The following is a 24,138-nucleotide window of genomic DNA, read 5'->3' on the forward strand; positions in this document are numbered from 1 at the left end:
GCAATTATTCCTTCCTTTCCACTATGGCGATACAGGGCGGGAATTCCGCACAAAATCCGCACTCTGTTTCCGCAGGTTTACCGCAACAATTCCGCAGATATACCGCAGCAATGGATGGGAGTTGCTGTGTGAACCTGCGGAATTACCTGCACAAAAGTCCACAGGTACGATCTTCCGTGGGCACATGGCCTTATAACAAAAAAAAGTTCAATTTGTATCTTTAAGTATTAAGTTATTCAATGGACATCAAGTACTTTTTGATAAAATCACTGTTTTCTCCACTGCAGATCTAGCTCATTTATATGCTGGACTACCTGCAGCACGCCAAGTAGTCCTGTAATGATAAGCTCCTGCTGATTAAACAGTGATTTTATCAAAACTACACAAAGCAGAGCAGTAAGTGACACATCACTGGAATCAGGATCTCTGCCCCTACATTATGCTGCTCTCAGAATAGGTGTCAAAAACCTGGTGACAAATTCCCTTTAAGATCTTAAAATCTGGGGATTATCTTCTGTAGTCAGTGATAAAATCAGTGACCGTGTGTCCATAGCTGGGAGGGGAGGTTTCAATTGTGAAGTAACCATTTGGTTTGTATGAACCTGATGGAAATGGAAAATATGAAGTCAATATATATTCTCATCACACGTACCGATTGTGAGATAAGCTTTTTTCAAGTCTCCCGATGTTTCACTTTTGATTGCGTCTTCAATATTTTTTCCATGTAGCTACAATAGAAGCAAAAACAGGATTTCATCTAATTATTGGGAGCAGTTCGGATTATTACATACTTATATATACTGTATTATGACTTTCTACCATAGATGTAGTATGAAGATTGGGAAAAGCGGGTGTACTATATTATAAAGACCCCATTCCAAATGCTCCATTTATACAGATCCCAGACTTGGTGCGCCATTTATAAAGACCCCATACCAGATACTCCATTTATAAAGACCCCATACTGGATGCTCCATTTATACAGACCCCAGATTTGGTGTGCCATTTTTAAAGACCCCATACCAGATGATCCATTTATACAGACCCCAGATTTGGTGCGCCATTTTTAAAGACCCCATACCAGATGATCCATTTATACAGACCCCAGATTTAGTGCGCCATTTATAAAGACCCCATATCCGATGCTCCATTTATACAGACCCCAGATTTGGTGTGCCATTTTTAAAGACCCCATACCAGATGATCCATTTATACAGACCCCAGATTTAGTGCGCCATTTATAAAGACCCCATATCTGATGCTCCATTTATACAGACCCCAGATTTGGTGCGCCATTTATGAATGAAGACCCCATACCGAATACACCATTTATACAGATCCCAGATTTGGTGTGCCATTTATGAATGAAGACCCCATACCAGATGATCCATTTATACAGACCCCAGATTTAGTGCGCCATTTATAAAGACCCCATATCCGATGCTCCATTTATACAGACCCCAGATTTGGTGCGCCATTTATGAATGAAGACCCCATACCGAATACACCATTTATACAGATCCCAGATTTGGTGCGCCATTTATGAATGAAGACCCCATACCGAATGCTCCATTTATACAGACCCCAGATTTGGTTTGCCATTTATAAAGACCCCATACCAGATACTCCATTTATACAGACTCCAGACTTGGTGAGCCATTTATGAAGACCCCCATACCGGATGCTCCATTTATACACCCCCCAGATTTGGTGCGCCATTTATAAAGACCCCAATACCGGATGCTCCATTAATACACCCCCCAGATTTGGTGCGCCATTTATAAAGACCCCCATACCGGATGCTCCATTAATACACCCCCCAGATTTGGTGTGCCATTTATAAAGACCCCATACCGGATGCTCAATTTATACAGAACTACATATGCTGGCCCATATATACATTTAGCCCGTTCTCCTAAATATTGTGTCCTTTTATTGGATAATGAGGAAAGTCTTTATATCTATGGCCGACTCTAGAAATCAATATTCCCGGTACTTACAATTTCATAGGCCTTAAATGTGGCTCTCAGCTGCATGTAATTCCTTGTTGCCAAGATAACATTAAACTCTGACTCATCCGTGCCCCATCGAGCTTCACCAGCCTAGGGAAGAAAAGAAAAGGAATAAGCGAGAGATATTTACCCATAAACTATTGTATAGGATCAGTCCTCACAAAGGAATCCTACTCTTTCAATAAGAAAGGTACATTACATCGACAAAAGTATTGGACACACATCGTACCTTCTGTCACCAGATTTGGGGCCTATAAGCTGTGGCCACCACCAGTGGGCTCTTATATACAGTATTCTAACTTACTGTATATAAGAGCCCAGGCCGCTGTGTAGAACGGAAAAATCACTTTATAATACTTACCTAAGGGGTGGTGCAGACTGGTCGGATGGATGTCTCCGTTCTCCAGTACCGCTGCCTCCTCTTTCGGCCATCTTTGTCCTCCTTCTGAAACCTGGGTGCATGATGCGTCCTACGTCATCCACACTCGCCGGCATTGAGATCCTGCACATGCGCACTACAATACATTGATCTGCCCTGAGCAGAGTAGATCAAAGTGCGCCTGCGCAGGACCTCAATGCCGGCGAGTGTGGATAATGTAGGATGCATTATATTATATGGAAGGCAATGTAGGGCCCATTATACTATGTAGGGGGCAGTTTAATATTTGAAGGGCTTTTGGAGGCCAATATAATATTTGTAGGGCTATGTGGAGATCAGTATACTATTTGGAGGGCTATGAGGCAGCCTTTATACTTTATGGAGGGATATTTGAGGTCCATTATACTATATACAAACAATTATACAGTGTCAAGAATTGTGTGAGGGTCCATCATACTGTGCGGAGGGCTGTGTGTGGGCTATTATACTGTTTATAGGGCTAGTGAGTGCCTTTATACAATGTGGAGAGGTGTGGGGCCATTATACTTCATAGAGGGCTGTATGGGGTCACAGTTAGGAATTGTACTGTGTTAGGGTCCCCATACTTTGCCGGGTAGCTGAGGTGGAATACAGTAGGGTCATCATACTATGAATGTGGAGGGTACTGTAGAGGAATTCACTGTGGGGGTATCATACTGTGTTTGATGGGCACTTTTGTTGACATTATACTTTATGGGTGCAATGAAAGTGGAATGTAGGGGCTTCAAAAGGAGGAAAATTACTGTGAATAAGCTGAAAAGTTGTGAAGGGGCAGAAACGTCACAACCGCTCTGTTTAACTGCAGAGTACAGACCTCCTCTGGTAACATCAGCACAAGCAATGCACTGTCGGGAGCTCATGGTCGGGCAGCTGCAGCCATATATCACCAAGCACAATGCTTAGCCGTACATCACCAAGCACAATGCTGAGCCGTACATCACCAAGCATAATGCCGAACCATACATCACCAAGCACAATGCAGAGCCGTACATCACCAAGCATAATGCAGAGCCGTACATCACCAAGCACAATGCCGAACCATACATCACCAAGCACAATGCAGAGCCGTACATCACCAAGCACAATGCAGAGCCGTACATCACCAAGCACAATGCCGAACCATACATCACCAAGCACAATGCAGAGCCGTACATCACCAAGCACAATGCTGAGCCGTACATCACCAAGCACAATGCTGAGCCATAGATCACCAAGCACAATGTTGAGCCGTACATCACCAAGCACAATGCCGAGCCGTACATCACCAAGCACAATGCCGAGCCCTACATCACCAAGCACAATGCCGAGCCGTACATCACCAAGCACAATGCCGAGCCGTACATCACCAAGCACAATGCTGAGCCATACATCACCAAGCACAATGCTGAGCCGTACATCACCAAGCACAATGCTGAGCCGTACATCACCAAGCACAATGCAGAGCTGTACATCCCCAAGCACAATGCTGAGCCATACATCACCGAGCACAATGCTGAGCCGTACATCACCAAGCACAATGCTGAGCCATAGATCACCAAGCACAATGCTGAGCCGTACATCACCAAGCACAATGCCGAGCCATACATCACCAAGCACAATGCCGAGCCCTACATCACCAAGCACAATGCCGAGCCGTACATCACCAAGCACAATGCAGAGCCGTATATCACCAAGCACAATGCTGAGTCATACATCACCAAGCACAATGCTGAGCCGTACATCACCAAGCACAATGCTGAGCCATACATCACCAAGCACAATGCTGAGCCGTACATCACCAAGCACAATGCTGAGCCGTACATCACCAAGCACAATGCAGAGCTGTACATCACCAAGCACAATGCTGAGCCGTACATCACCAAGCACAATGCGAGCCATATATCACCAAGCACAGTGCTGAGCTGTACATCACCAAGCACAATGCTGAGCCATACATCACCAAGCACAATGCTGAGCCGTACATCACCAAGCACAATGCGAGCCATACATCACCAAGTATAATGCATCACCAAGCACAATGCTGAACTATACATCACCAAGCACAATGCAGAGCCGTACATCACCAAACGCAATGCAAAGCCGTACATCACCAAGCACAATGCAGAGCCGTACATCACCAAGCACAATGCAGAGCCGTATATCACCAAGCATAATGCCGAGCTGTACATCACCAAGCACAATGCTGAGCCGTACATCACCAAGCACAATGCTGAGCCGTACATCACCAAGCACAATGCAGAGCTGTACATCACCAAGCACAATGCTGAGCCGTACATCACCAAGCACAATGCGAGCCATATATCACCAAGCACAGTGCTGAGCTGTACATCACCAAGCACAATGCTGAGCCGTACATCACCAAGCACAATGCTGAGCCATACATCACCAAGCACAATGCTGAGCCGTACATCACCAAGCACAATGCGAGCCATACATCACCAAGTATAATGCATCACCAAGCACAATGCTGAACTATACCTCACCAAGCACAATGCAGAGCCGTACATCACCAAACGCAATGCAAAGCCGTACATCACCAAGCACAATGCAGAGCCGTACATCACCAAGCACAATGCAGAGCCGTATATCACCAAGCATAATGCCGAGCTGTACATCACCAAGCACAATGCTGAGCCGTACATCACCAAGCACAATGCTGAGCCGTACATCACCAAGCAAAATGCTGAGCCGTACATCACCAAGCACAATGCTGAGCCGTACATCACCAAGCACAATGCAGAGCCGTACATTACCAAGCACAATGCTGAGCCGTACATCACCAAGCACAATGCGAGCCATACATCACCAAGCACAATGCTGAGCCGTACATCACCAAGCACAATGCCGAGCCATACATCACCAAGCACAATGCAGAGCCGTACATCACCAAGTATAATGCATCACCAAGCAAAATGCTGAACTATACATTACCAAGCACAATGCAGAGCCGTACATCACCAAGCACAATGCAGAGCCGTATATCACCAAGCACAATGCTGAGCTGTACATCACCAAGCACAATGCCGAGCTGTACATCACCAAGCACAATGCTGACCCATACATTACCAAGCACAATACTGAGTGTTGGATGGAGCGGTGTAAAGCTGAACTCTGGAGGAGACGTGTTCTGTGCAGTGACGGATCACAATTCTCTATCCGGCGTCTGATGGGCAAGTCTGAGTTTGGTGAATGCCAGTTGAACATTACCCACCTGACTGCATTGTGCCTGCTGTAGTTTGGTGGAGGAAGATAATGCTATGGGCTGTTATCAGGGGTCAGCATTGGGTCTTTAGTCCAGTGAAGGGAAATCTTTATGCTTCAGCACAAGACATTGTGGACAATTGTAGCTTCCAGCTTTGTGGGAACAGTTTGGGGAAGACTCTTTTCTGTTCCCCATGACTGTGCCCAGTGCACAAGGTCTACCACACAGACATGGTTAGGGGAATTTGGTGATAAATCATGACCCGGACCTCAGCCACATCCAACACCGTTGGGATGAACTAGAGAGGAGATTGTAAGCCCACAGTCACCTCCAAAATGTTATAGAAAACCTTCCTAAAAGACCGGAAGCTGCAAAGGGGTCCGACTCCGTATTCATATCCATGGATTTAGTATGGGAAGACATAAAAGTTCTTCCAACTTTAATGTGGAGGGGGCACAAGACTTTTGTCCATATAATGTATCTCTGTTCTTCAGTACAATGATTTGAGTGAATATATATCCATCCTGTCATAAAGCACCTACATAAGTGCCATATCGTGCCCAACAATCAATAATATGAAAGGCTAAAAGCATATCACCACACAGTGCCTGCACCACCACAATCATTGTCATGACAGGAGAACTATTTAGTCTTCTCTCTAAATACATACGAGAGACAATAGTCAAAGGGTTTTCCTCTTTGGGTTACTCACCTCATATAGTCTCTTGGCATCCTGACCAGCAAGATCCTTATCAATATCCAAACCTTCATCTCGGTTTGCCTAAAATAAATAATAATATATAAATATATACATAAAGTGCATTGGAGGTCAAGATTCTTATAATTTCAAAATTGTCATATATTTAATAAAATGAATAATATCTATAATTAAAAATTATCCCCGTTGCCACATTTGGCCACATGCAATGCAGGTGGTGCCCAGAATTGACTGATATTTTGCCTACTTCTTATCCAAAGGCCATTAACTGTATTTGTTTCTAGCCTCTCCTCGCCCTCTCAACACATCGCAACTACGGCTGTCAGGAAACCCTGAGGTAACCTCCAAAGGTCCGGAGCCTACGGCTCACCTCAGTGGGTGTCACGCTCCCGGTTCGACCACGCCGTCCACCCCCTGGGGTCCCCGCTCCCTGCCAAGGTCGCTCTCCTGCTACCTCGCCCATACCTTTCCCCCATCGGTCCCGACGTCGCGCTGCACTCTCACTGCAACCACCTGCACTCCAGCGTCCTGCCTCGCCTCCTGTGGGTTCAGCTCTGACTTCGGGGTTGCGGGCTTCACACATGCACTCTAAAGGGCGCGCGCGTGCACTCACCTAGACTTAAAGGGCCAGCACAGCTGTTCGGGATCTGACTACTAATTAGCTTTGGGTATTTAAGACTTCCTATTTCCCTTGGCCGCTGCTTGTTCAATGCGTCCCTGTAGCTTGTCTCTTGCACCAGTTGTTCAGGTCCCTCTATGCCATGTGCTTGGAGTAACTCTTTCTCTGTTTACAGATCTTGAGTACCTTCCTGAGCACGCTTCCCAGCCTGATCCCGTTAACCTGCACCAGCCTTCACCTCTGGACTTCAGCCTGAACTCGTTAACCTGCCCCAGTCTCCAATTCTGGACTTCAGGCTGATCCCCTTAACCTGTACCTGTCCTAGATCTGGTCCTGCATCCACCACAGACTCTATAAGACGCTCTCCTGCGAATCCTGCTGATCCCAGCTTCTGTGCATCTAGGCCCTCTGGGGTTACGCCCGACAGTCCTAGTATAGGGGTTCGTTCGAGGAGGCGCCACAGGGGAGTCCGGTGCACGGTCCAGTGGGTCCACTCCCCGGCTTTCGTTACAATGGGCTTAGAGAGTCATCCAGTTAGAAAGTCATCGGGACCCAGAAGCGATTGAAGGTGTGCGGTATTAGGGAGACACAGACTCCGAAGTATTGAGGACGAGATTCAAGATAGCGGTGGAAAGAACGAAGAGTAGTGCCCCTCAGGGAGAGGAAGGAAGGCCATATCTGCCATAACAGTGTGAGGAATCAAAGTAAACAAATTCTGATTGGCTAAGTGAACTATGGTGTAGCGTGTCTGACTCCTTGTCGACGACTGGCAGCAGGGGTGATGGACACAGGCCCGAAGCAGCAAAAAGTTTCGTAGAGATGTCTCCACCTCTAGTGCGCTTTTTGGATGGGAATTAACTTACTGAAGTTCAGCACGTTCTATTTGCATGGAGTTTGGCCCCTTGAATGGGCACATTTGGGAGCCTCTTAAGGCCTCCATACACACGATCGTTCGCTCGATAGCTAACTCCCTCACATGCAGGAACACTCGCCTCAGCAGACTGCTCTCATGTTCTCTATGACAAGCCGCTGTCAGACTCCTCTGGCGGTGGCTTATATCTACTCTGATAAACGGATCGGCCATTGGAATTCCAACATGCGGATTCTTCTCTCCACAGTATCTCTCCATGGGCACAAATGAATTGACAGATGCACTTCTCCATAAAATGCACTGTATCGCGGACAGCATAATGTCTGATACCAAGAGTTCAAGACTACAAGACGTGTAACAGAAGTACCTGCAGCAATGAGATGAGTATCTTCCGGAAGTAACCGCTGGTTTCACTGTGCACATCAGCCTCCAAATCTCGGCCGAACACTGAGAAAAAAAACCCATGTATGAATAGCTGAGGGTATAGTCATTACAAGGGGTTACTGCAGAGGAGCGATGGTACTCACATTTCTTGTACGACTCTTTTATGTTTCGAATTTGCTGAAAAATAAAGATGGAAACAATGGAGATAAGTATATACATAGTGGAATAATAAAGCATCATATTCTGTCTGCTTTTCTGGGGATGCACCACATAAGTCACAGAGTCACCTCATTTCTGTAGAAATGTGTCACGGTCGTCTCTCTATTTTTGGAGACTAGTGACGAATTTTGAGTTGGAATCCCTCATTTCCATCTGGGACTCTTCATTTAAATATGGTTTCATCTGGAGTTAATGTCAGTTTTGTTGTCCAGCAGTTCCTAGCTGAGTGTTTAAGTAGAGGTGTTTCCCAGCAATCCTTGCTGAAGATACAAACTCATTATTCTCTGGCCGCCTTGGAGGAAGGTTCTGCTGTGGAGGTTTCCTGCTCTCAAGCTTTATACTTTTTGCTGCTATTCCACCCTGTTTGTCTTACCTTACCTAGTGTCTTGTTAGTGCAGCAGTGGGGTCTAGGGAACCTCACCTGCCTTTCCCTAGCCAAGGCATCTGTAGGGTTTTCTTAGGGTTTCAGATTCCTGCTTGGTAACAGATGGGGAGACTGTATAGGGACTGGCTAGGAGAGTAGGGATAGCTGCAGGTGAGGATAGGAGGTGACCCACCTACCCCTCTCACTAGTTCCAGGGCCCAGCACTATTATGGTGTCCCCACGTATCCCCTTTGTTTGTTGCGTTTTTGTAGTGCATCAGACTCACGTAGGTCTGAACGCCCCCCGCCACACGTGCCACACCAGGCAAAATGCATAGTCCCTGCTGAGTCCCCTAGTCCGTCCTTATCTCTGCCACTTGTCCTCTGATTTTACACTAAAATTGAATGCTGAGTCTGTATATGGTACCCCAGAAATGGTGATTTTTCTGTTTTTCATTTCTGTTTATTCCTCCCCATTTTACAAAAGCCATAACTTTTTTTATTTTCCACTCAACATAGCCGCATGAGGTCTCGTTTTTTTCTGGACGAGTTGTACTTTTGAAAAAACATTAATTTTACCATATAGTGTACTGGAAAACAGGGAAAACATTCCAAATAAGGAGAAATTGCAAAAAAACAGTGCAATTCCACAATTTTTTATTGGGTTTTTTTTATTTACCATGTTCACTATATGGCAAAACTGAGCTGGCAATCTGATTCCCCAGGTCAGTATAAGTTCAGAGATAGCAAACATGTATAGGTTTTTTTTCATTTAATTGGGGGGGGGGATCAGAAATGTGTCCCAAAAAATGGTGCTTTCTTCGTGCTTAGTGTAGCACACACACAGACACACACACAGAATTCAAAAATTGAGTCAACTTCTCCCTTTTTTATCTGGTTTCAAGTGTGATTTTCATATTGCTCATACCTGTTATTTACCACAGGTGAGCTTGAAACAAAGTTGTTTACCCACTATTTTTGAAAGGTGTCAACAAATTTGTCCAGCACATTTTTGTGGTTTTTTTTGTAAAATTATGTCCAATTTGTCTTTTTCTATGTTTTTTTTTCCTGTTGGTTCAATACACACAAAGGAAATAAACATGTGTAACTAAAATAATTTTCTGGGAGAAATACTTCATTTTCTGGAACAATTTCAAGGCTGCCAACATTTTTGGTCATGACTGTGTGTGTATATATATATATATGTATATATATAAATATATATATATATATTTTTATTTTTTTTATATATAGACATACATACAAGTGCATCTCAGTAAATTAGAAGATCAACAAACAGTTCATTTATTTCAGTAATTCAATACAAAAAGGGGAACGCATATATTATATAGAGTCATTCCTATATATTATATAGAGTCATTACACATAGAGGGATCTATTCCTATATATTATATAGAGTCATTACACACAGAGTGATCTATTCCTATATATTATATAGAGTCATTACACACAGAGGGATCTATTCCTATATATTATATAGTCATTACACACAGAGGGATCTATTCCTATATATTATATAGAGTCATTACACACAGAGGGATCTATTCCTATATATTATATAGAGTCATTACACACAGAGGGATCTATTTCAACGGTTTATTTCTGTTAATGTTGATGATTATGCCTTACAGCCAATGAAAACCCAAAAGTCATTATCTCAGTTTGTAATGACTCTATATAATATATAGGAATAGATTCCTCTGTGTGTAATGACTCTATATTATATATAGGAATAGATTCCTCTGTGTGTAATGACTATATAATATATAGGAATAGATCCCTCTGTGTGTAATGACTCTATATAACATGTGCGTTTCCCTTTTTGTATTGAATTACTGAAATGAATTCACTTTTTGATGATATTCAAATTTATTGAGATGCATATATATATATATATCTACTGTATATATAGTGTATTACTTTTTTTCTTGAGGGGTTGTAATGTTTTCTCTTAATTTTTTATAGGATTATTTCTAAAAATAACAGTAAGCCAAAATAACCTGACATTTCATGTTTTCCACAACTCACTGATCTGCTTTGCTGTGTAGACTGAGGCAGAATCAGCAGAGGGTAGATAATATATTGACAGCTAGCTTTCTTGTACTGTTGTGGTCTAGATGATCCAGGATAGTAACGCTATGTATGAAACACATGGCTAGTACTATGTTCCCTTGTCACACTCTCTTCTTTCCCATGGTTACAGACTACAAACAAACCCTGCGTAGTCTGATCCTGAAGCCATTTATTAACCCCTTGTTTTACTCTCTATAGGACAGCCTAAAGCAGTAGCAGATGGCATGGTTAGAGTACATTACGGTAAGTGTTTTTAGCCTCAAGGCCCCGTCACACACAGAGATAAATCTTTGGCAGATCTGTGGTTGCAGTGAAATCATGGACATATTGTTCCATTTGTACACAGCCACAAACCTGGCACTGATTGTCCACAATTTGACTGCAACCACAGATCTGCTGCAGATTTATCTCTGTGTGCAAAGTGGCCTTAAAACCATGGAGATACATAGTTCTGCATATGGGCTAAGTACATCAAAAGGTAAAAAAAAAATGGATTTTTCCAAACTTTTACATATATTATGTATCTGCATTGAAGCTATTAAGTAGGATCCATTGGAAGAATCTGCCATTGAGTGAGTGATGAGCGGAGACGTTGTACCTGGTTGGCTCTGGTGCACAGGATTTGTATCAGCAGAGACTCGTTGCTTCCTGCCCCTTTCATGGCTTTTCTCAGTTCCTTTGCATCGAATTCGCAGGGACGATCAAGCAGCGCCAAGGCAGTCTTCTCAAAGTGGCCGCTCAGTTCACTTTTTAATACGCTCTCTAAGTCCTGAAGAAGAAAAAAATCACGTATAAGGAAAAATGTAGAAAACCGCTTCAAAAGTTTGACCAAAAAAAAAAATCACAAGTTATCTGTAGGGGGCAACTTGCTGATCACTTGGGCTCCAACTGCTGGGATCTGAAGAAAGGGGCTCTTGCATGGAGCGGAGGCTTCACATCCACTCAGTTCATACTTTATGGGACTGACGAAGAAAGGCGAGTGCAGCACTCCTCCATTGTCCTGGACCAGGGGTCGGGAACCTATGGCTCGCGAGCCAGATGTTGCTCTTTTGATGGCCGCATCTGGCTCGCAGACAAATCTTTAATAAAAAAAATACAGTATTTTTCGGTTTGTAAGACGTACTTCTTTCCTCTAAAACTTGGGGAAAAATGGGGGTGCGTCTTACAAACTGCATATGGCTTACTGGGGTGGCAGTGGTGGCACAGGGTCAACGATACTGTGGGCGCGGTGAGCCGGCGGACTGTGGGCTGCTTTGAATTTCCTGCAGTTAACGAGATTGACTTCAAGAAAATGGCCGCGGAGGAGGCGCACGCGCAGATAGGACTCCACGGACATTTTTTTAAGTACATTGCGTCGATCTGCACAGCACCGCAACCATTTTCTTGAAGTCAATCTCGTAAATTGTGCGAGATTCAAAGCAGCTCGCCGGCAGATCAATGGCACCCGCCGCCGTGATACCCCACGAGCCCGCAGCAGTATCGCCGACCCTCCGCACACTGAGGTCACAATTCAATACAACCCTCGTTCTGACTCTCATAGACTTGTGAGTTTGTGACATAACTTCTGACTGGCAGATGGATCGGAGCGACGCCGAAAAAAGGTGAAGATGCCGGAGAGTGAACAAAAAAACGAGTGCAGAGGGCTTAATTTGAAAGCACCGCTCCAGCACTGAAAAAAAAGGAGTGCTTTAAAGGACCGGAAGTGCTGAGAACTCCGGATCATGACTAGTGTGCATCCATCCTCCACCGGCCGCCATGAACAGTGAGGTATGTGTGGCGTTGCTGCGTACTCATTAGCATGTTAGTATGCCCTCAGGGGCATGCTAGCATGCTATGTGGGCTGACTAGCTAAGGGGAAAAACGCCCTTGTGACTAGTCCGCGCGCATTAGCATAAGATAAAAGATCTTTAGAAATAAGTTTTCTAAAGATCTCTTTATCTATGCTACTAGATACAGGGAAGGTTAAGGCCGCTTTACACGCTATGCGAGCGTACCCGCCCCCGTCGTTTGTGCGTCACGGGCAAATCTCTGCCCGTGATTCACAATATCGCTAACACCAGTCACACGTACTTACCTGACTAGCGACGTCGCTGTGGGCGGCGAACAACCTCTTTGTTAAGGGGGAGGTTCGTGCGCCGTCACAGCGACGTCACACAGCAGCCGACCAATAGAAGCGGAGGAGCGGAGTGCAGCCGCATTATCGACACGCCCACCTCATTGCCGGAGGACGCAGGAACGCTGTTGTTCGTCGTTCCTGGGGTGTCACACGTAGCGATGTGTGCTGCCTCAGGAACGACGAACAACCTAAGTCCAAAACGACCAACGAGATTTTGAAAATGAACGACGTGTCAACGTTCAACGATTAGGTGAGTATGTTTGATCGTTAACACTCGCTCGGAGCTGTTACATGCAACGACGTCGCTAATGACGCCGGATGTGCGTCACGAATTCCGTGACCCCGACAACATATCGTTAGATATGTCGTTGCGTGTAACGGGGCCTTTAGGCAGGGTTAGCAATATGCACCCAGAACTGCTCGTGGTCCGGGGGGAATATTGCACCTGACAGGTTCCCTTTAAAGGAAATCTGCACGGCTGGATAGGCACTTGTTCCCCCAATATTACATTTTTTTCTAGACTTACGATGTGTCTGTCATGAGAAATCTAATTTAGAAGCCATATGCAAATTAGACTGGGAGTCAGAAGCGTAACTAGAGTTTGATGGGCCCTGGTGCAAAATTTGGACCGGGGCCCATCCTCCAAGAACACCAACACTTAGGGTACGGGTTAATGATGCTGACACTTGGCTCTTACTCTAAGCACCCAGGTTTCCCATGATCTGATATCCATCTTGTCCTCGGCACCCAGCTTTCCCATGCTCTGCTATACATCATTCCCTCAGCACCCAGATTTCCCATATCAAAGCTGGGTGCTGAGATATACAGCAGACATTGGGAAAGCTGGGTGCTGAGGGAAAGAGCCTTTTTCCCTCAGCACAAAACATTCCCATCCCCTGCTTGTATCTTTGTCCCCCCTCGTATATAGTTCTCCAAATACTATAATGGCCCCCACATAGCCTTCCATATAGTATAAAGGGTTCCACATAACCCTTCATATATTAGAATGCACCTCCATAGTCCTCCATGTATTATAATGCATTTCCCATAGTCCTCCATGTATTATAATTCACCCCATAGTCCTCCATGTATTATAATTCACCCCATAGTTCTCCATATATTATACTGCACCATAGTCCTCCATGTTTTATAACTCACCCCCATAGTCCTCCATGTATATAGTAGCCTCCATAGTCCTCCATATATTATAATGCAGCCCCCATAGTCCTATATGTATTACAATGCAGCCCCATAAACCTTCATATTGTATTATGCAGCCCCATACTCCTCCATGTATAATGCACCCATATAGTCCATGTATAAGGTCTTCATGTTTATTATGCAGCCCCATAGACCTCCATGTATAATGCAGCCCCATAGACCTCCATGTATCATGCAGCCAGCCCCCCCAGGCCTCCATGTGTCATGCAGCCAGCCCCCCCAGGGCCTCCATGTGTCATGCGGCAAGCGCCCCAGGGTCTCCATGTGTCATGCAGCCAGCCCCTTTCCAGGCCTCCATGAGTCATGTAGCCAGCCTCCCCCCCACCAAGGCCTCCATGAGTCATGCAGCCAGCCCCCCCAAGACCTCAATGTGTCATGCAGCCAGCCCCCCCAGGGCCTCCATGTATCATGCAGCCAGCCCCCCCAGGGCCTCCATGTGTCATGCAGCCAGCCCCCCCAGAGCCTCCATGTGTCATGCAGCCAGCTCCCCCAGGGCCTCCATGTGTCATGCAGCCAGCCCCCCCAGGCCTCCATGTGTCATGCAGCCAGGCCCACCCCAAGGACTCCATGTGTCCTGCTGCCAGCCTCCCCGTGTACTCACTGATTTATAAAAATAAATAAAAAAACAAGTACTCACCTCTCTTCTTCCACCGCAGCTCTGTCCTCACCTCTACTTGTTTCACCGCTGCTCGTCCTCACTTCTGTCCTCGTTCCACCGTGGCATCCTCCTGCGCTCTGTGCTCTCACCACACACAGCAGTCGCACAGGAGTGACGTCATTACGCAGGCACGGGGGAAGAATGATGATGCATAGAGCGGTGCCGGCCGCTCTATGCAATATCAAAGCAGTGTGCGGTGAGGGGAGCACGGTGATGGGAGCCCAGTGCCGCCACCGCTGACATCAGGCAGGGAATCCTGGTGTCAGCGGCGGCGACCGGGTCATATAGCGGCCGCCGCGCCGCGTGGTCTGCGGCAAAACAGCGCAGCTCCTCTCTCACAGAAAGGAGCAGGCTGCTGATCTGCCGGGCGCCTGCGGGCCCCTAACCTCCCGGGCCCGTCGCAATGGCGACCGCTGTGAACGTGGTCGTTACGCCCCTGCTGGGAGTGCACTTGGGGTGTGTCTGCTTTTTCTAAGCACACTAACACGCCCCCAGTGCTAATTTTCATATGGCTTCTATGCTAAATTTCTAATGACTGGTACATTGGATGTCTATGAAATATATAGAAATATATATATATATATACAGTATATTGTGGAGAACCACTCATTTGAGCTTGCTTCTCGAGGTAGCAAACAGGAGCACTTTCACTTTAAGCGTCCAGCAGGATTATAAGGCCTCTTACGGCTTCAATGGAACACAACCCTGTTTTACAGTCCGTTCCCAATCCGAACAAGTGGATCCTCCTTCTCTCAGAGAATCCTTCCAGAGGCATAGCAGCCTCCACACACTGACCATGTGTCAAACAGACACCATTATAAGATCTGAAACACACCCATGGGTGGAGGTATTGTGGCACCCCAGGGTTACCACAGTAACAACACAAAGGGTTAACTCCCCACACACAACACCAAGACCTCCTGGCCAGAAGGGGGAGACCAAGCTGCTTCCCTGTATATTCTGGTGGGAAGGAGAAATGGTCAGTAGTTTCAGTTTGTGAGTTCAGTGCAGAGAACTGAGGAGACAGGATCTCTGCAGGTTGGAAGCTGGCTTTAGCTCACCTCAGGATCCACTGACCAATTCCAGGCCTAGCTGAGGGTCTGAGGGAAGGAGACAGAGGACACAGAGGAACATTCCTGGGAGGCAGAACATTGCAGAGCTCACCCCAGTGGAGCACACAGAACGGATGCTGGATCCGAGACTGCAGGTTACATACTGTACAGTTAACACCAGAGAAGTGAGGATTCCACATTCTCTATCTGTACCACAGACACAGCAACAAACGCAGAGTTCAGGAACCTACTAGGAAGGACTCGAGTTGCCCGTCAGGTCGGTACCTAGGAGCAGAGCAGAACCGGCTGCCTAGTTCACACAGCAGCAGGGCCACAGACACACAGTGCAGGCAGGGAAGCCAAAACGGCCCGGCTGGGTGGGAGAAACCCTGAACCCCTCACAGACTCCGTGGACAGTACTCTGCTGAATACCATCATCAGTAAAAGACAAAGAAACTGCAAAACCGTGAGTCTGCCTGTTTATTGTGCTCGTGTCCTGCACTCCCCCCATAGACTAACACACTGCCCCGGGGAAAAGGCTCTACCCGTGGGGAGCCGTCCCATCTCAAGCTGCCTTCCATCACCCCGGAGGTTCTGCAGCAGCGGTGGTCATCTCTGATCACATTCCACGGGTGGCGTCACGAACATAACCCCCTTTTTATTGTGGAACCAGGGAGCACAGACCGGGTCACGACACCGTGATCCCCTTTCCAGAAGCAACCCCTTGGCCCGGTTCTGGCTATCCCCTTAACCCTGGCGACACAACTTTGGCGTCACGAACAGGATGCGGACTGGACCCGGCTGCAACCCGGGTGACGTGTGCCTGTAAAGACTTATTGCATCGCATAAAAGACTTGCACTGTGAATTGTTGCAACAAAGAACGGACTTTAAACTTTGCAAAGATACCTGGAAAAATCCAAAAACATCATTGGTAAAATTTTCCAGGCGTCATCTTTAATCGCGCCATTAGCTGCTACGCGCAGGAAAACATCGCGCCTAAACTAAGACTCCGCCCACCGCTTGCAGAGGAGGTGCGCTCGGTGCTGCGACCCGAACGAAAACGCAGAAAAGTGTCCCAGGCTTGCTGTCAAGAAGACTGGTGAAATTAACTAAGGGGGCGCAAAGATGTCGCAGCAGGGAGACGCTGTTGTACCTGGCGGTGCAGCGGCACCTATCATGCCGTTCCTGATGCCGTACACCCCGGGTGCAGTGTGGCTGCCGCAGTACTCAGGTGAGCCCAACACACTTAATGACTTTATCGGAAAGCTAAAAATCTACTACAGCATGTACCCCCTGACAGAAGCTCAGCGTGTTGGTATGCTTATGGGACAGTTAACTGGCAATGCCCAGCGGGAGGCTACATCCTGGCCGGACGATGCAAAGGACACTGTAGAGCATATAATAGCTGGACTAAAAGCAGCTTTTGAATCCACTGCTGGCAGCCGGGCTAAAATGAGGTTGTTTGGATGCAAGCAAAAACCTAGAGAGAGCGCAAGAGACTTTGCCTTAAACTTGCAGGAGGCGCTCAGAGCACTTAAATTAGCAGAACCTGCCTTAGCCCCTGGAGCAGATAAGCTGCTGATAGACCAATTCCTGGATGGACTCTCATCCCCTTCCCACCGGGGACAACTGAGCATGATGGTGATCCAGGATCCAGGACTAACATTTGCCCAGCTAAAGGATAGAGCCATCCGCCTCCAGCAGGTGGAGGAGCCGCGGGATATAGACTCTGTTCAACCCCTTACAGCGGCACCCCAGCAGCCAGTAGTGCCGGTGACATCGGCCATGTCAGCGGCTGCTGCTAACCACCTGGAGCCGATCACTAATGAGGCTCTCCATCAAAGGCTTGATGCCCTGACAGACACTGTTGCTTCCATGGCTAGAATCGTCCAGGAGCTGCATGGATCCAAGTCTGCACCCAAGATTGAGCTGGCGACCAGCAATGAGGATGTCCCGTGGATGAGGCCTAGGAGATACCAAGCGACGAGAGGACGACCCAGCGACCGCTACCAGCCGGATGGACAGCCCATTTGCCGCCGTTGCAAGGAGCCAGGTCACTTTGCCCGTGAATGTGCTTTAAATGGGGATCCCCTGGGGAGGCGGGCCACTCCTCAGGAATGAACTCTCAAGGTCCCTCACCCTGACACGACAAGTATGTGGGGGGACGTCCAGTCATCCCCATCGTGCTGGATGGCATTCCGCTCAACGCCTTGCTGGACACTGGTTCCCAAATAACATCAATTCCGCATGTCCTTTATAAGAGGTACTGGGCTGATTCAGACGTTAGCAGTGGTCCATCTAATGTTGCATTGAATATATGGGCTAGCAATGGTGAATTAGTACCACAGGTTGGTTTCAGAGAAATGACCATTAAGATTGGGAGAGTAGAATTGCAGAATCAGGGTATTGTCATTGTTGATGTTGACCGGCGAGAACGTGAACCAACTATGCTGCTAGGAATGAATGTAATTGAAAATTGTTTTGCAGAGGTAATTACTGTCTTGCAGCAGATCGCCGAGACTGCCAAACCTGGGCAACAGAGACTCCTGCAGAAGGAAATTAAAGCCTTGATGCTGAAGCAGCAGGTGGAAATGTCAGGAGGTGAAATTGGCAGTGCAAGGGTAAGTGACCCAATACCTATTGTAATTCCTCCCAAAACAGAAATGCTGGTCTTGTGTAGAGCTGCAATAGGCATCAGAGGGCGAGACTATCAGGCCCTGGTAGAACCCGTGTACTCAGACAGTAGGCCCACTGTACTGACGGCCAGAGGAATAGTTGAGGTACATCGGGGAAGAGTGCCAATACGCCTTCTAAATTGTGGGGAAGATGAGGTCACCCTACCAAAGTATGCTACCATGGCTAAGCTATATACGGTTGATAACAACACCATCACCACCATTGAGCCCTTGAAGCGGTCAAGTCAGGTGGAGGACAATGGCTCAGAGGGAAAGCTGGAGGATTGGTGCCAAAAGCTACATGTAGGTACCGATTCTACACCCTCCCATCAAAAGCATGGAGTATACAGGGTAGTGAAAGAATATGAACAAATATTCAGCAAACACCCATTAGACTTTGGGCAGATCAAAGGGGTAGAGCACACTATACCCACAGGTAACCATCCACCCATAAAGGAGAGGTATAGACCAGTACCACCGGCTCACTACCAATGCGCCAAAGACATGCTCAAAGAAATGAAAGAAGCAGGGGTAATAAGAGACAGTTGTAGCCCCTGGGCAGCCCCACTAGTGCTAGTTAAGAAAAAAGATGGGACCATGAGGATGTGTGTAGACTACCGACAGATCAACCGCATTACACACAAGGATGCATACCCATTACCTAGGATAGAAGAGTCATTGGTTGCATTAAAATCCGCTACTTACTTTTCCACCCTAGATCTGACTAGTGGGTATTGGCAAGTTCCTGTGGCAGAGGCTGACAAGGAGAAGACAGCGTTCACCACGCCGATGGGCCTCTGTGAGTTCAATTGTATGCCGTTTGGACTCTGCAACGCGCCTGGTACCTTCCAGCGACTGATGGAGTGCTGCCTAGGACATAAGAACTTCGAAACTGTCCTCCTGTACCTGGATGACGTCATAGTCTACTCCAAGACCTATGAACAGCATCTACAAGACCTGGCAGAAGTGTTTGAAGCCTTATCCGGATACGGAATGAAAATCAAGCAATCCAAGTGTCACCTTCTAAAGCCAAGGGTACAGTACCTGGGACATGTCGTAAGCTCAGAAGGGGTAGCACCAGATCCTGAAAAAGTTACCTTGATAAGAGATTGACCGAGACCCACCAGCGTGAAAGAGGTGAGGCAATTCCTGGGACTGGTGGGCTACTATAGAAGATTTATAAAAGGGTTCACGAAGCTAGCAGCTCCCCTACAAGACATCCTGGTAGGACAGTCAAAGAAGTCTGCAGCCCGAAATCCTCCTTTCCAGTGGAGTGATGAGAGAGAAGAGTCCTTTAAGAAGTTGAAGTGGGCACTGACAGGAGAAGAGATCCTGGCATATCCAGATTACCATCAACCCTTCATTTTGTACACGGATGCCAGCAACGTAGGACTGGGAGCAGTATTGTCTCAAAACCAGGAAGGCAAGGAGAAAGTTATTGCCTTTGCAAGCAGGAAGCTCTGGCCTACAGAAAGAAACCCAGAGAATTACAGCTCCTTCAAGTTAGAACTACTGGCAGTAGTTTGGGCTGTAACAGAGCGTTTCAAACACTACCTGGCAGCTGCAGAATTTACCATCTTTACTGACAACAATCCGTTGACCCACCTGGACTCTGCAAAATTAGGTGCGCTGGAACAGCGATGGATAGCCCGATTGTCAAACTACAACTTTGTCATCAAGTACAGGGCAGGCCACAAGAATGGGAATGCAGATGCCTTATCCCGGATGCCACACTCGGGGAACGTGGAAGAGGAACCGGAGGGACTGGAAGAAATTGAGCTGCCGGCCTTTCACCGTCCTAAGGTGGGACAGTATCAACCGAGTGTCTACCAAAAACAACAGCAGGCAACTCTCAACCCATTAGCACACCACGGATGGGCTGACACACAAGACAGCGATCCAGCTGTGAAGCTAGTGAAAGAACTGCTTACACAACAAGGTGCATACCCTAATCAGAATGCCCCAGCTGAGACACAACATCTCTGGAAAGAGAGAGGTAAATTGTTCCTGTACCAAGGGAAGCTCTGTAGAAGGCACACCAATCCAAAAACACATGAGTTGGTCTGGCAGATCATCGTGCCCAAGAGAGACGTCAAGATGGTTCTGGAAGCTTACCACGACGGTGCTGGTCATTTTGGTTGGAAAAAGTTGGAAGTGCTCTTAAGAGAAAGATTCTACTGGGTTGGCATGAGAAAATCAATTGAAGATTGGTGTAGAAAATGCAGACCGTGCAACCTCAGAAGAAAGGATCAACAGAACCAGAGAGCTCCACTCCAGTCCATAGTAACCAAGCAACCACTCGAGCTAGTTGCATTAGACCACGTCAAGTTGTCACCAAGCCGGTCCGGCTATGTCTATGCCTTAACCATCGTGGACCATTACTCACGCTTCTTAGTGGTGGTACCCGTGAAAGACCTTACAGCTAGAACAGCAGCTAAAGCATTCCAGACGTACTTTTGCAGACCCCATGGTTACCCAGAACAAGTCCTTGCAGATCAAGGTCCAGCTTTCGAATCACAGATCTTCCAAGAATTCTGCAACATGTATGGCTGTAAAAAGATCCGCACAACAGCATACCATCCCCAAACAAATGGCTTATGTGAGAAGATGAACCATATTGTGATTGATCTGTTGAAGACCTTACCAGAGTCAGAAAGAAATCAATGGCCAGAGAAATTGCCAGACTTGGTGGACTTGTACAATCATGTCCCGGTGAGTTCTACAAACTGCACCCCCGCTTACCTCATGCGTGCAAGGCCCGGTAAACTGCCAATTGATTTAGATATGGGAATTCTGAAGCCAGATGCGGAAGTTCAAGAATCCAATTGGGATACCCTACGTCAGCAGCAGTATCGCCAAGTACAAGAGTGTGTAGAGAAAAGTCTCCAACAAGCTAGGGGAAGACAGGAGAGAACCTTCAACCAGCATGGTCTAGCAACCCCATTGCAACCTGGTGACCAAGTTCTCAAGAGGAAACGGCGCACAAACAAATTGGATAATCAGTGGGAAACCACCCCATATACAGTCTTACCATCCAGTATGGATAATCCCAAAGTGTGTCTCATCAGTAAGGATGAAGGAAGGACATCAGCTGTCGTGTCAAGAGATCAACTCAAACCGTGTCCTGAAACCCTGAAGACACCAGAAGTCACCTTACCCGTACAGGTACAACCTGTCAAGAAGGAAAAAGATGTATTCCATACAGTCTTAGGAGATTTCCCAAAAACATGGCCAAATTACTATGGAGCGGTAGTAGTCCCAATGATCGCCTTCCCTCAAGTGGCGGAACCGGCATCAGAACTCGTACCACAAGAAGTCTCAAGACAAGAAGAACTGGAAGTCGAAACCGTAGAGGAAGAACAGATTCCTGGTCCCAGTGAGCTTGCCAGTCCTACAGTCAGCCCCCCATCTTCACAAGTACCAGAAACACCAAATAGGTACACTTCCACTCACACCATTATGCTAAGTACACCCAGTACACCAGCAGCACGCAGGTCACAGCGTAGTACTCAGGGTCAGATACCAGCAAGATATAAAAACTAATGTGGAATTGCATATAAAATGTACATATGTTATAATGTTTATATGAAAAACCGTAACAGTTTAGTGTACAGAAAAGGTGAGAGAAGAGTGGGGTAAGGTGGCAGCACGGAGAGTTACAACTTGATCACATTGTTGGTGGCGCGAGGGCCGTGAGGCCTACTGCACTTACGACCAGAGTAGAGACACCTGTAAGAAGCGTTTGGTTGTTTAAATGTTTATATAATTGCAACGTTAAGAGCAAAAGCCCAGTACCTACAGAGACTATACTGTATGAACACTTATATATTTTTGAACATTTTAGACTCTTTTTGAGCTTTAAGGTTTTTGTATTTTTTCCTTTTGAGACTCTGTATATATATAATTGTTGTGATAACTTGTTTGTTTGTTTCACAGTCCCGGAGTACTGTTCTTCACTAAGGGGGAATGTGGCACCCCAGGGTTACCACAGTAACAATACAAAGGGTTAACTCCCCACACACAACACCAAGACCTCCTGGCCAGAAGGGGGAGACCAAGCTGCTTCCCTGTATATTCTGGTGGGAAGGGGAAATGGTCAGTAGTTTCAGTTTGTGAGTTCAGTGCAGAGAACTGAGGAGAAAGGATCTGCAGGTTGGAAGCTGGCTTTAGCTCACCTCAGGATCCACTGACCAATTCCAGGCCTAGCTGAGGGTCTGAGGGAAGGAGACAGAGCACACAGAGGAACATTCCTGGGAGGCAGAGCATTGCAGAGCTCACCCCAGTGGAGCACACAGAACGGATGCTGGATACGAGACTGCAGGTTACATACTGTACAGTTACCACCAGAGAAGTGAGGATTCCACATTCTCTATCTGTACCACAGACACAGCAACAAACGCAGAGTTCAGGAACATACTAGGAAGGACTCGAGTTGCCTGTCAGGTCGGTACCTAGGAGCAGAGCAGAGCCGGCTGCCTAGTTCACACAGCAGCAGGGCCACATACACACAGTGCAGGCAAGGTAGCCAAAACGGCCCGGCTGGGTGGGAGAAACCCTGAACCCCTCACAGACTCCGTGGACAGTACTCTGCTGAATACCATCATCAGTAAAAGACAAAGAAACTGCAAAACCGTGAGTCTGCCTGTTTATTGTGCTCGTGTCCTGCACTCCCCCCATAGACTAACACACTGCCCCGGGGAAAAGGCTCTACCCGTGGGGAGCCGTCCCATCTCAAGCTGCCTTCCATCACCCCGGAGGTTCTGCAGCAGCGGTGGTCATCTCTGATCACATTCCACTGGTGGCGTCACGAACATAACCCCCCTTTTTATTGTGGAACCAGGGAGCACAGACCGGGTCACGACACCGTGATCCCCTTACCAGAAGCGACCCCTTGGCCCGGTTCTGGGTATCCCCTTAACCCTGGCGACACAGTATTATTATTATTTATTATTATAGCGCCATTTATTCCATGGCGCTTTACAAGTGAAAGAGGGTATACGTACAACAATCATTAACAGTACAAAACAGACTGGTATTGGAGGAGAGAAGACCCTGCCCGCGAGGGCTCACAGTCTACAGGGAATGGGTGATGGTACAATAGGTATGTGAGTAGGCAGGTATGTCCTAATGAGTCTCACAGTACTACAAGCACCAGAGACCCCATCTCACTATATATACCGCATATACTAATAGATTATATATATATATATATATATATATATATATATATATATATATATATATAATCTATCTATATATATGATTGCCTTATTCTGTCTGTCTGTCTGTCTTGCTCCAAAATTCTGTCCTTCCCGCGACAAGCGCCTCATTGGCCGCTCGCCTCGCCTCCGCCCCCCCTCACGGATTGGCCGCTCGCCTCGGCTCCGCCCCCCACACGGATTGGCCGCTTGCCCAGGCTTCGCCTCCCACTTGGATTGGCCTCTCGCCCCGGCCCCCTGCACGCATTGGCAACTCGGCCACGCCCCGCCCCCCTCACGCATTGCACGCTCGCTCT

The 24,138-nt window shown here is 47.0% G+C and overlaps 1 protein-coding gene across 1 annotated transcript in view; it reads right to left on the reverse strand.

Moving 5' to 3' along the window:
• The window catches only part of ANXA13 (annexin A13), a 73,336-nt gene that overhangs the window by 6,823 nt on the left and 42,375 nt on the right, over positions 1-24,138 (reverse strand). The window contains exons 4-9 of the mRNA XM_075316200.1: positions 11,499-11,669; positions 8,368-8,401; positions 8,208-8,287; positions 6,345-6,413; positions 2,001-2,102; positions 653-728 (exon numbers count right to left, since the gene is read on the reverse strand). Of these exons, the coding sequence (XP_075172315.1) occupies positions 653-728; positions 2,001-2,102; positions 6,345-6,413; positions 8,208-8,287; positions 8,368-8,401; positions 11,499-11,669 (532 nt within the window). The remainder of the gene's footprint in view (positions 1-652; positions 729-2,000; positions 2,103-6,344; positions 6,414-8,207; positions 8,288-8,367; positions 8,402-11,498; positions 11,670-24,138) is intronic.

The sequence above is a fragment of the Anomaloglossus baeobatrachus genome, chromosome 6, assembly GCF_048569485.1.
Source record: "Anomaloglossus baeobatrachus isolate aAnoBae1 chromosome 6, aAnoBae1.hap1, whole genome shotgun sequence".
Lineage (NCBI taxonomy): Eukaryota > Metazoa > Chordata > Amphibia > Anura > Aromobatidae > Anomaloglossus > Anomaloglossus baeobatrachus.